This window comes from Megascapheus bottae, chromosome 8 (genome assembly GCF_031878675.1).
Source record: "Megascapheus bottae isolate mThoBot1 chromosome 8, mThoBot2.hap1, whole genome shotgun sequence".
Lineage (NCBI taxonomy): Eukaryota > Metazoa > Chordata > Mammalia > Rodentia > Geomyidae > Megascapheus > Megascapheus bottae.
The window spans coordinates 65056435-65070772 of NC_143516.1; the positions used below are offsets into that span (position 1 = coordinate 65056435).

At 37.7% G+C, this 14338-nt stretch overlaps 1 protein-coding gene across 1 annotated transcript in view; it reads left to right on the forward strand.

The window, feature by feature from the left end:
* The window catches only part of LOC150060068 (uncharacterized), a 158475-nt gene that overhangs the window by 84549 nt on the left and 59588 nt on the right, over positions 1-14338 (forward strand). Inside the window, exons 6-7 of the mRNA XM_090337777.1 lie at positions 10749-10850; positions 11222-11433. Of these exons, the coding sequence (XP_090193903.1) occupies positions 10749-10850; positions 11222-11242 (123 nt within the window). The 3' untranslated portion in view covers positions 11243-11433. The remainder of the gene's footprint in view (positions 1-10748; positions 10851-11221; positions 11434-14338) is intronic.

Here is a 14338-nt window from a genome sequence, read left to right on the forward strand (position 1 = left end):
CTGGAGACTGGGCCATGGAATTCTGTTTTGGGGGAACCAAGGGACCTGAAGTGATCTGCCAGCTTCAGATGCCCGAGGTCTCAGAAACAAGTGTTCCTGGTGAGTTTAGTATGTGCAGAAAGTAAGGTATCAATATCTTTGAAGTTACAAACAATAATGTGACATAACTTTGTGTACAAATGATAAATGATTTCTTAGGAAGTAGAGGTAAGTGGTAAACAACTATTTATATTCCTACTTTTTGAAATCAAAATTTAGAATATCTTCCAATTGCACACTTTTCTTTCTAAAGGTTTAGAACACGTTAAATAAATTAGCTGGCCTTAGAGAGATTTGTTTTTAAATCTAACTTATAGGAGACTTTATGGAATCTGCATGGATCCTGAATGATATGAATTTAAAGATTCTCTGTGATATGCACTGAAATAATGATTAAAATAGCAAAGACCTGCAAGGACAATCAGATACTGAAGTTTCTGCTGAATAATTGATGACGTTGTGTTTGGATTAGAAGTATTCTACCCTCAAATTTTTAGGTTATTGTGTTCAAGGACTTTCAAAATTGGGAGTCAATTGGTATAGTCCTTGTGAACACAATTTAATTCTTTTATCACAGTTCCTCAGGTATTCTTATCTCCTTAGTGCCAGCAATAGATCAGAGTTGCTCACACTTTATATTTTCAAGAAATCAATAATAGGATATCCAGGGCAAATGTTATGCCCTGGACACTCACACAGCTACCACAGAAAACAGGGTGAGAAGTTCTTTGGAGAAGATCTGAAGATTCGTATGTTTGAATGTGTGTGTGTGTGTGTGTGTGTGTGTGTGTGTGTGTGTGTGTGTGTTTCTGGGGGGTAGGATGGGAGAGAAAGTTCCTCTCTGCCTCTGTCTCTGTCTCTGTGTCTCTCTGTGTATGTGTCTCTCTCTCTGAGTTAGGTTGCCTGTTCATTTTTTTTTTTGTGGGTCATGGGGCTTGAACTTGGCCTGGGTGCTGTCCCTCAGCTCTTCAGCTCAAGGCTACCTCCCTACCATTGTGCCTGGGCATTGTTCCTGAGCTCTTCAGCTCAAGGCTATCACACTAACCTTTGAGCCATGCCCCATTGAACTTGGTTGAAAAATTTAAAAAAAGAAAAAAAACAACCACTAGTTCCACTAGGACAAGGAAAAAAACCTATTGATAAGTCAGTGAGTTTTGAGTACATCTATCTATCTATCTGTCTGTCTATCTATCTATCTATCTATCTATCTATCTATCTATCTATCTATCTATCTATCTACATGTATCTTACTCTGTTTAATTGTAATTGTATTCTAAAATCTAAGGCAATAAATGCATAGAAATGTCTGACCAGCAATACAAGTATTTTGGTGACTGAATATATTGGAGATAAATAGGTAGGGGAATGCACTCTGAAAGGAGGCCAGACAGGTTTTATTTTTCTAAGCAAAAATTAAAAAAAAATTAAAGGCCAGAGCTGTATTTTTCTTGATGCTGAGGATCAAACCCTGGGCCTGCTAGATGCGCACATTACCATTGAGATGAAAATAAAGGCTTTGTAGTGATTTTCTCAAGTAGAATAGGTTATATTTGTTGAGAATCACAATTTCTCATTTAAATAGCTTTTTGATTCAAGAAAACTAAGATTCTTCTATTTCATTTTTTCTTGGAAATACTTATGTTTAGAAATATGGCCTGTAATACTGCATCTCTGAATGCACAATGCTTGAGCAATATGTTTACAAATATTTTTAATACAAGTGTAAATTTGCCTTCTCAAACATAAATCTGTTTTTAACATAGTAGTCTGAGCAAACCATTTATTGTTTTGATGCACTGAATAGGTAAAACAATAAGTGTGTTTCACCCACATGATCACGAGATTGAGTACATACTTTAATACTTTTGTTATTATTGATTTTACTATGCAGACTTTTTAAGGTATTTAATAAAGCTTGCTATTGAAGAAAATATTTGTCTTTATCTATTTGTTTTCTAGTGATTGAACCTTTAATCTGTAATGTTTCTCATTTCCCTCCCCAGATTTAGATGATCAAACTATTATAGGTGAATCTCTTTTTTTTGCTCCTACACCTTTGATGTTATATGTGACAAAGATGAACAACAAACTGTTCTTTAGAACAAATAAAGCCACTTAGATAAACCATGACACCATTTATAGTGACAATTGTGTTTGGTGAAACTGTGTGCTTTTTCCATCCTGTAGAACATATGCTTATAGACTTTTCATTCTTCTAGTACCAGCCAATCAGCAATGTAAAAATTCCAGTACAGATGGATTACATTTGTAGAGTAGAGCGGATCCTAACAAATAGTGGACCCATCACCACTCCTCCTCCTCCTCCTTTTCTTCCTCCTCCTCCTCCTCCTGTTCCTCCTCCTCCTCTTTAAACATTAAAACGTTTTGTGGATTAAACATGCATAACTGTGTCCGGGATAATACATACTACTTAAGTTCACAGATTACTTTCACTGATACAGAGGCTGGGCAGTACCTATTTAGTGCTACAACTGAGTGGTGAGTATCAACTTTATAAAGCTGGTAATAGTCAAGCACTCACAGAGTACAGGTACTAGACTACTTCTGCTGGACAGTTTGTTTTGCAATGAAAGAGGGAGAATTCAGTGTGTGAAGAGTGCTCATTATGCTGGGAACCACAGATGGGTTTTGCAAGAGAGATGTATCTAAGTTTGGCAAAGCTCGTCTCCATACTTTGTAGAGGAAGAAATGGAAGCATGGAGAGACTAAGTGACTTGAGCAGCATGACATACCTAGCATGAGACATGCCAACCAGGAGACATGCAGAGTCCACAGCTGGCCCACCAGTGCCTTTTCTACCTCATTAAAGGCTACATGATGAGGGGATGCAGTGAGAACGGCCGAACTTCCATCAGCAATGCAACTGCTAAAAATTACAGAGTCCATTGTGAACTCACATTAAGTGGATCAAAGGAATATGTGGAAGACACATTTTCCACTCAGTGGTCACACTGGTGTCATTTCAGGTGGTGCCAAATTTTCAGGGTATCTTCTGCTATGGGTTAGCTGTGTGCTCATAAATTTGAGTTGTGGATACACAACACTTCTAAAGAGACACCACCTATTAATTAAAATCACCAATCTTACTTCCTCTTGTTCTATTTGGCTTTGCCACTCTACAGAAGATGCTTTGGTTATTTATTTGGTATAGTACCTCTCATTAATTACAGAAATACTGTTTATTATTATAATAATACTTTATAGCATATATAATATAATAACATAATATAGAATTAAAATAACAATATATAATAATGACATCAATTATTCAACATTTCCTTCTAGAAATTTATCATAGTCTCTAACTTGCCTTTGGCTCAGATGTGTGAAGTTGATAGTTATGATGATAGCTCATTCCTTTTGAACTCCAAAACATAATCTTCATTTTAAATAGAATATTTTATTTCTGGAAAATTGAACTGAGTAAATGATTAAGTGTTTTTAATTCTTCTTCTGTGGTCCTGACTTTAGTATATTAGGTATGAAATGTTAGCATTTTATCTATGATAAAACATGAATCCACTTGTGCACGTTATCTATGATAAAACATGAATCCACTTGTGCATGTTACATATGGGCACAAGAAACAAGCACAGATTTAGTATTGACACGGGTGCTATCCCTGCCCATGACATGCTTCCAGCAGGCAGAGGATAGTCCCCAATTGGGAGGTTCAAGCTGCTGACTTTTTTTAAAAAAAAATTCTAGATGGCAAACCCAATGGAGCCATATATATTTGAGTTTTCCCAGTGCTCAGCTTTGGCGGTAGAGTCCAGCTGAAAATATGTATTTGCTTTTTTTTAAATTATGCTATCATCAGGATAATATATAGAGGGGTTACAGTTACATTCATCAGTAGTGAGTACATTACTTCTTGAGCATTGAAATATTTGATTGTTCCATTCACTTTCTTTCCTATCAATTTTTTCATACAATTATTACTGTCTGATATGATTTTTGTTTGATTGTGGTTTTTTTGCTTTTAGGTAGGCTTGAAATCTAGGCCTGGGCTCTGTCCCTGAGCTACGGTGCCACTTCTGTTTTTTTTCTGTGATTAATTGGAGATAAGAGTCTCACACACTTCCCTACCTAGGCTGGCTTTGAGCCATGGTCCTCGGAGTGCAGCCTCCTATGTAGCTAAGATTATAGGCATGAGCCACCAGTGCCTGGCTGTCAGATGTTTTGCATCAGGAAATTTGACCTGAGACATGACTTTTTTTTATCTATCCCTTCTTGCTTCCTTGCCTTACAGAACACATCCTTCTGGGGTCCAAGGGGAAGTTTCTTCTGTTTGTCTTTGGGCCCATCCTACAAATGGCATGCTATGCATCCACTTGCTTTCTGGACAGTTTCAGCCTTTTTTTCATAGACCTGTGGAGCCTGGTCTTTGACTTTAGAAGACTAGTGAGAAACACACATGTTCTCTTTCACATTTTCCTCCAGAGACTCTGAATGCTTGAGTTGATGAGGAGGAGCCTGAAGCACACCCTTTACAGTGGGACCGGTTTTATTCAGCCCAGACGACGATGAAGAGTAGAGGAGTGAAGGCTACTGCAAATGCCCAGAAATTCATTTATTTGCTTCCTGTTGGAAAAGAGAGACTAGCCAAGAATTATACATTTCCTGGAAAAGAAGTGAGCAAGTGTCAGGAGCCAGTATCCCCTATCGTTAAAATTTTAATTGCGGGGCCGGGAGTTTGGCCTAGTGGTAGAGTGCTTGCCTAGCATGCACAAAGACCCGGGTTCGATTCCTTGGTACCCCACATACATAGCAAAAAGCTGGAAGTGGTGCTGAGGCTCAAGTGGTAGAGTTCTAGCCTTGAGAAAGTCCAAGGACAGTGCTTAAGCACTGAGCTCAAGCCCAGGACTGGCAAAAAAAAATTAATTGCACATAGAATTAAGTTAAAATTTGTTGGAGTAACTTTAATCATGGGAAATACAAATATTCTTGATACAACTCTCAATGATGTTTATTTTGTATAGTTTAGAATTCCAGAAACTCAATACCCCTTAAGATCTGCAAGCCACTAAATTAAATTTCACTAACCACTTTCTTGGGATATTCATTTAAAAAAGGTAATTTGATAGAATATGAAAAGTACAAACTGAGGTAGAAAATGCCCTGGATAAAACTCATGTATGGCAGAGTAAAGTATCCCAATAATAAAAACCATGTGGTTTAGTTGGTGAACTAAAAGAAGAGACTTTTTTTCTTTCAGACTATTATAATTTTATGACTCCTTTTTTTTGCGGGTGGGGAGGAGGGGGGAAGTGATGGGGCTTGAACTTGGCCTGAGGACTGCCCCTGAGTTCTTCAGCTCAAGACTACCACCCTACCCCTGGGCCTGGGCATTGTCCCTGAGCTCTTCAACTCAAGGATACTGCCCTGGGCTTGAGCCAACCTCCACTTCTAGAGGTCAATTGGAGATAAGAGTCTCAGGTCCTTTCCGTGCCCTGACTGGCTTTGAACCTTGATGGTCAGCTCTCAAGCTTCTCAGTAGCTAGGATTACAGGCATGAGCCACCATGCCCGGCTTATGATTCCTTTTTAAGCCAAATGTGGAGATTCATGACTGTAATCTCAACTACTTGAGAATCAAATATCTGAATAATCTCATTTCCATTAAAAAAAAGAAAAGTTAAAACCATCTCAATAGAAGCAAAAAAAGAGGGAAAAACCAAATAATCAAACAAAAACAAAACAAATGCTGAGTTTAATGCTTCTCAATGGAACAATTCATAAGCAGAAGGATCATAGTCCAGGCTGGATCAGGGGAAAAATATGAGAGCCTATATCAAAACTAAGTTTAACTGACTAGTGTAAAACTTCATGCCAATTGTCCACTGCCTGCATTCTTTCTATTCCCCAAGTAGGTAAGCACTTCAGGTATAAATCTGAGAAAAGCACTCCAAGAAGATATCTTCACTTAGTGTTATCACACCAAAGATGTGTTCCTCATTTAATAAGAAAGGATTAGAGGCATCAGAATGAAAGAAAATGGAAGGAAGGAAGGAAGGGAGGAAGGAAATGAAAATAAGCATATAGAACTGAATTAAATTTGAAAGTATCTTACTTTTGAAATTTATTTGAATTGTTATTTAATAATCATATTCTACTGGATACTAGAGATATATTTGCTCACAGCTCTATAATTTTACTATAAATATTTAATGTAGACAAATTACATTTTTTAAGTTTATGTTATTATTTATGTATTTATTTATTTTTCTTTTTTTCCACATCAGAAACTTTAGTCTGTAATAGTGGTTCATCCTACTCATATATTTATATTTATTTATTTAGCCAGTACTGGGCTTGAGCTTGGGGCCTGTGCACTGTCCTTGGACTTTCTCAAGGCTAGAGATCTACCACTTGAGCCACAGCACCACTTTTGGCTTTTTTTCTATGCATGTGATACTGAGGAATGGAACCCCGATCTTCATGCATGGCAGGCAAGCATTCTACCACTAAGCCAAACTCCTGGCCCCTGTATTTATTTTTTTTAAGATTGTCCTTGTTATGTATTTTTATTATCTTTAAGTACTTGTACAAAGAGGTTGTCATTCAACAAATCAGTTCATAAATTACATCTTCATCAATGTCACCCTTTCAACATTTGAACTTATCCCTTCCTACCCACCCCTTTCCTCACTTTTATTATTGTTTTTTTATATTTTCTTTTTTATTAAATAATTTATTAACATGGATTTTTACATTATATTTCAAATGTCATGTTCAACAAACAAGTATTCAAAAAGGGAATTTCTATATACAATCACTAATTAACTTAAATTTTTCTGGTTGCTCATGGAGGTTGAACTTTGGATCTGGGCACTGTGCCTGAGCTCTTGAGCTCAAATTTAATGCTCTACAACTTGGAGCCACAGGACCACTGTCAGTTTTCTGGTGGTTAATTGGATAAGAATCTCACAGGCTTTCCTGCTTGGTCTGTCTTTGAACCATGATGGATAGATCTCAGCTCTGGAGTAGTTGGGATTACAGGCATGAGCCACCACTGCTTGGCTAAAATTATTTTTTAATTGCACACGAGTGCAAGAGAGATAGAGAATTCTAGACTCCTACCTGTGGGTTGGAAGGGAACGTTGTTGTGACTGTTGTTGCTGGTAGTGGTGTGGATGAGGTGGAATGTTACTGTACCAAACAACCAAATATTCTGTAAATTGCTCCTTTCCATGCTGACACTCATGTTTGATCAAAGATGAATCCATCCACTTTTAAGAACAGGAGAGGGAACTGTTTGGCACATGGAATATGGCTGATCTCTGTTGACTTGAATATTTGCTAGCAGCTCTCTGAAGTAAATGATAAAAATATTAAAATAGAAACATTTGCAGAGCCAGATGTAAATGAAGGCATATGATTCAGTATGTTCAAGAAGTAAAGAATACAAATTTAGAATCGGTTATGTGTGTATGCTTATTTAATTTATAAAGATGTATATTTTAGAAAAATTCATCCCTTCACATCCCTTAATCTTCATATATCCAGAATTCTGGATACACATTTCAAAGTCCAGAGCAATGGCTCTGATTATCTTGATGTGAGCCTTTTAATTTATACAATGTCCTCAAACAGGGGCCATGTGTCTTCTGCATCATCTTCTGCACTTCACAAAGACCTCTTCTCCAGAGGTATTTTCTTACTTTTATCTGCAGGAATTAAATGACTCTGGGTCTCATAGTGTTTCTCAGTGTTTCTTAGGGTCTTACTTTGTCTCCCCCAATACCTAATTTAATATTCTTCTTTGCTGTTGTTGGTCATGGACCTTGAACTCTGGGCCTGTCCCTAGGCTCTTCAGCTCAAAGCTAGCACTCTCTGCCACTTTAGCCCCAGCACCACTCCGGTTTTCTAGAGGTTAATTGGAGATAAGACTCAGGATTTTTAGTGCCCAGGCTGGCTTTGAACCTCGATCCTCAGAGCTCAGACTCTGAGTAGCTAGGATTACCAGAGTGAGCCGCCACAGCCTGGCTTAATTTTTAAAACTCCTTTCTTCTCTGCCAAAATTTTGGTTTCCTTTATTCTCCTCATTGGTGTTTATAGTGTGGTTCTTTGGTCATCTTACTTTAATTTCATAACCTGAAGTATAATTATTGATTCCAATGACACTTATCAGAGTATGACTTGTAATAGTGACAATGGAAGATAATTCAAAAGAACAAAATAAAAGAAAGATTACATACAATATGATATATCCTTCATAGAATAGTCTGAGGTACAATAAGCAAAAAGGGCACATATTACTAATTGTCATTGTATTACCATTTTCAATTTTAATATGAAGAGCTGTCATTGGCATCAAAACTCATTTACTTGCATCTACACTTTGCTCACTTTGCCTTGCAAAAATTGGATTATATATAGCTAGGGCACTGCAGCTTACCCAAGTTACTCACCTTTTGATAAGATAACTGTATAACTAACTGTATAACTTTCTGAGATGTAAAACAGGCTTGATAACATGGACATCAGTAAACATATTTTCACATAAACAAAGTATGAAAATCACAGTTCTGGGTTAGCAAGGAAGAGAATATAATTGAAAATTACAACCTACATTAAGAAAATAGCTTACATTAAGAATGTGAGCTGGTGGCTCACGTTTGTAATCCTAACAACTCAGGAGGCTGAGATTGAGGATTGTGGTTTTGAAGCCAACCTGGACAGGAAAAGCCCTTGGGACTTATCTCCAGCTAACCACCAAGTGGCAGAGAGCTAGTCTAGTGCAAAAAAGCTCAGAAACAGCAGCCAGGCCCTGAGTTGTGCCCCAGGACTGGTATGAGCTGGTGAGGAAGACACAAAGGGTGACAGAGCTTCATAGGTTCCATCCTCCTGGGGGCTTTGAGGTGACACCAGAGGCTTTTTTTTTTCTTTCGTGGATCATGGGGCTTGAACTTGGCCTGGGTGTTGTCCCTGAGCTCTTCAGCTCAAGGCTACCACCCTACCCCTTGATCCATAGCTCTACTTCAGGTTTTCTACTGGCTTTGAACTTCGATCCTCAGATCTCAGCCTCCTGAGTAGCTAGGATTACAGGTGTGAGCCACTGCACCCAGCACAAAGGACAGAATTTTGAAGACAAAAAGTGAAGGGGGTAAGACGAAAGGGTATCAATGTATGTGAATTAATGCACCTCCTCTCTGGCAAATATCATGTAACCCTTCTATTAATTACAATAAAAAATATATGAAAAAAAAGAAAATGAATTTTCAAAAAAAGAGGCAAATTCTGGTAGTAACATTGGGAACACAATAACTGTATATGGAAAAATCTAGTCATGAAAAGGATCAAGGGCCATCTTTCTATGACAGGATGGAAAGAAGAGAACATTGGCAGACATGTTTTAATTAGGCTTCCAATGGATTCAGGCTACACTAGAAATTTGTAGCTTGTCAGAATGATTGAGAGTACTTCACCTCCCCAAATCTGTGTTCCTTTTCGTAGAAGTTGAAGTTCTCCTTTCTATCTGGCAAACATAAGCTTTCAAGCTTAATTCATCATTTACTATCTGGCAGATCTAGAAAATGACTGCCCAGGTAAAGTTATGGTGGTCACTGAAAACTTCCCTCTTCTCTGTGACTTTCGTGTTGTATTTGAGGTTTCTTACCTTTACTTATGTGGGAATGTAAACTTGGATGATTTGTTAATTCCATTTCACATAGAGTCCAGGTTAGGGATAGGTGGTTTGTTGTTGTTGTTGGTATTATTTTGCTAGTCCTGGAGCTTAAACTCAGGGCCTGAGCAATGTCCTTGGGCTTTCTCAAGGCTAGAACTCTATCACTTGAGCCACAGCACCACTTCCAGCTTTTTCTGTGTGTGTGGTACCTAGGAATTGAACCCAGGTCTTTGTGCATTCTGGGCAAGCACTCTACCACTAGGCCAAACTCCTGGCTCCAATAGGTGCTTTATTTTAACCAAATATTGTCTTGACTTCTCAAAGGCATTTTCTTTATACTTTCCACACCACAAAAATCTTTTTTTTTTAGAATAAAATCCTTCACCCTGCAGCTGTTTTCGGAACATGCAAAATTATGTGGTTCAGACAGGTAAGGGCATACCAAGGCTGAGCATGAGCCTTAATTCCAATGAATTAATTTGCTCAGAACCTTCCTCGGAAGGGCTAGGCCGCTGTCCTTTTTAAAGTGAATACTGAAAAACTTCTATGCACAAATTAGGACAATGATCTGAAGAGACCCAGGACATCTCTCTCTTTCTCTTCTAAATAGCACATGTGGTTTATTGGATGAACTTTTAGAGATAATACCTTAGGTGACGCCTTTGCATATGGAAATGATTTTAGTTTCTAGTGAAGCAAAATGAAAAGAAAGCCTAGGGCAGAGAATGATCTTGGATAGGGAAAACAGATTTTTGATGAAATAGAACAGGGCACTTTATTTACAGTGACTAACCCCTGATCAAGTGAGAAAGGAGAAAGACTTGTAATTAAAGCACATGGCAAATTACTTGTTCAAACTGAAATGAATTATCTAATTGTATTTGTTAATTTGAGCTCTGGATTGCTAGCTAAACACTCTGTGCTTGGATATACTCCTTTCAAATATTGCAATTAGTTATTCAGCCCTTTGATAAACTATTATTTCATTGAGATCTATATTCTTAGTGTCTTTAATCTATATGCCAGCCAGTATAAATTAAATCTCTGTTTCTCTCAAGTCTTCCAGCCTCCAGTGGACTTTCCCATTGAATCTGCATTTTTATTTCATTGAGATGCTTGAATATTCTGTTATTATACAAAGAGGGACCATTATTGTGTGGGTACGTTGCATATTCTTTATTTATTTTGGTCCTAATTGTCATCACTCACTGCATGATCTTCTATTATAATCTTCCAAATCATCTGTGAATCTCTTTCTCAAGATTAATTCTGTTTTCCCTGCTTTCAAAACAAAATGTGCCCAAAGAGGAAACTCAAAAGTAATTTATTTTTCCAATTTTGTGATTTTCCTGTCTTTTTTAAATTTTCCTTTTTTTCATATATTTTTATTGTAATTAATAGAAGGGTTATATGATATTTGCCAGAAAGATGGTGCATTAATTCCCATACATTGATACCCTTAGGTAATATGATTATTTTCTGTCTGGAATTACAGTGTTCACAATGTCTGTTTACTTCTTCCCACTGATAGATTTATTGTCCCTTTAATTAAAAGCCATCTGCAACCACTTGGGAGAAGACAGTCACAGATGATGCTGAGCCCCGTGGCCCACAGTGGGAACAGGGAACGAAGCACTTGCTTGGCATGTGCTGGACCCTGAAAACCAACTAATCCCAATGACAACAGAGAATGAGAGATAATCAGAGTGCCCTGGGCATGCAGTGACCTCATTCCCTCCAAAGGTGAGTCTGCTCTGTGTCCCAAATCCCAGTGAGTTCTTTTTACCCCTTTTCCCTTGTGAGTTTTACTCTAACACCTGCCACCTTCTTATGGGCCTCATGTTTGCTTTGTAAAATCTGAGCAAAGAGAATTGGCTCCACCCTGCAGACTAGTCTCCATTGGACATCTTGCCTCTTTGTGTCCCCAGCGCCTCACTCCTTTTTTTTTCCATATATTTTTATTGTAATTAATAGAAGGGTTACATCATATTTGCCAGATAGAAGGTACATTAATTTACATACATTGATAACCTTTCTCATGTCTTGGTCCCCATTTCCCTCCCCCCCTACCCCCACTCCTCATCTTGTTTTCCTCCCTTTCCTATCCAATTTCAAATAACCAATACAAATATATCCAATATATCAGATAACAAAGTGAGATACTGTAACAATATGAGATAACCAAGGGACAGCAAAAGAGATGAGAGATAACATAGCACATTAAGGACAACAATCACTCATTATATGGCTTTTGTTTCTATATCCTAGAGGTCCTTTCATTTAGCGTCATACTATGACCTTATGTATCAAGGTTTTTCTCTATTGCAAATCTCTGCTAGGAGAGCCCAAGGTTTCTACTGATTATGACAAATGAGGGAAACCATTGATCTTATGTTCCTTTGAGTCTGGCTTACTTCACTTAATATGATTTTTCTAAGTCTTTCCATTTTCTAACAAATGGGAAGATGCCATTCTTTCTGACAGCAGCATAGAATTCCATTGTGTATAAATACCACATCTTGTTGATCCACTCATCAACTGAGGGACATCTGGGTTGGTTCCATATCTTTGCAATGGTAAATAGTGCTGCAGTGGATTTAGTATGTCCTTGTTTCTGGACAATTGGGTAAATGCCTAGTAGTGGAATTCCAGCACCTCTCTTCTTGCCTCCTATAAAGGGCCAAGTAGCTGAACAGGGTAGGCCTGATACTGAACTTTCTGGGCCTCAGTTTATCTTTTGAATTCCAACTCTGAGCAACAGTAGACAATTGTATTTGTTTTATTTTTTTAACGTTGATTTTTACATCATATTTGAAATGCAATGTTTAACAAACAAGTATTCAAGAAGGGAATCTCTATATACAATCAGTGGTACATAGATTTTAGAACATAATTTAAAGTAAGCTGAGGGTTTGTATGTCATAGATGCATATTAATCTATGTAATAAAACATTATGTCTTTAGAGTATATAGCCCATCATAGATTTTTATGTCTATGTAGTTATGTTTATATCTCCAAGACCATGTCAATAACCTTGGGTACCCATATATTGAGTCATTGCTCTCTTGTTCTGTTTGGATCTAATATCCACATATCAAGGAGACCATGCACCTTTTGTTTCTTTGGTCTCGACTCACTCAACATGATTTGCTCTAGTTTCATCCACTTCCCAGAAAATGCCATTATTTTATCTTGTCTGTTGGCTATGTAGAATTTCATTGTACATTACCTTGCTTTCTGTCTTCTAGGTATTTATGATATTTATCCACCACATTAAACTCTGTGCATTGTGAAATGCCTTTCCACCCTCATAGCCTGTCATGTTCATCATTTTGAAGACTTCTCTCTGCCCTAGTCCCCCATGAGGTTTTGACCCAAAGGACATATTTTTCATTTTTTTATATCTAGGTATTTTTTATTCAGAATTACCATAAAGGAAGAAAAACTTTCACAACCCCCCCCCCCAATTTATACTAATTTTGCAAATTATCTTGACAAGCCAAGACATCACCTCACTTACTTTTAGTTTTTTAGTCCATCATGGGACTTTAACTCAGGGCTTAGATTCTCTTCCTGAGCTTTTTTTTTTTCACTTAAGACTAGCACTGTACTGCTTTGAGCCATAGCTCCACTTCCATTTCTCACAAACTTTCCCACCTGGGTGGCTTCCAAGTGTGAACCTTAAGTAGCCTCCTGCCTAGCTAGGATTGCAGGCATGAGCCAACAGAACCCAGCTGTCAATTTATCTTAATACTGTAGTTGTAATGTTCTCATATTGGGAATATTTTGGTAGCTCAGAATGCAAGCTCCAAGAAGGCACACTATTATGTAGTAGTTTATTAAAAATGAGTTAAGAAGGCTGGGTACCAGTGGCTCATGCATGTAATCCTAGGTACTCAGGAGGCTAAGATCTGAGGATCCTAGTTCAAAGCCAGACCAGGCAAGAAAGTCTGTGACACTCTTATCTCCAATTAACCACCAAAATCTAGAAGTGGAGCAGTGACTAATGCAGAAGAACACTAGCGTTGAACAAAATAGTTCAGGTATTTTGCCAAGATTCTGAATTAAAGCTTCAGGGGACACACACACACACAAACACACACACACACACACACACACACACACACACACACACACGTCAAAAAGGGTTGGGTCTGAGAGTGTGGCCTAGTGGTAGAGTGCTTGCTCTGCATACATGAAGCCCTGGGTTTGATTACTCAGTACCACATACACAGACAAAAAACAAAAAACAAACAACAAACGGAAGTGAGGTTGTAGCTCAGCTGGAAGAGTGCTAGCCTTGAGAAAGCTCAAGGACAGTGCACAGGGCTGGAAAAAGAAGAAAAGAAAGAAAAAGAAAAGAGAAAGATGATATGCCCTGGTACAAATTTGTAATAAGGAAGGTCGAAACATAGTTTTTATTTCAGGTAGGACTATCTTGAAGTATACATCTAAGAAAGGAAGTAGGATATTTAGTAGTGTCTAGCAGTATCAGCCACACCTACAACAACAACCCAATTTATTGCTAATTTCATGGTATGTCATAAAAAGGTTAATATGTTGTTCTCAAGTAGAGGTAGTCTTAGCTATAACACTGATGACTTAAATTGACTATAACAGTAATCACTTTTCAAATATTTGTTAATT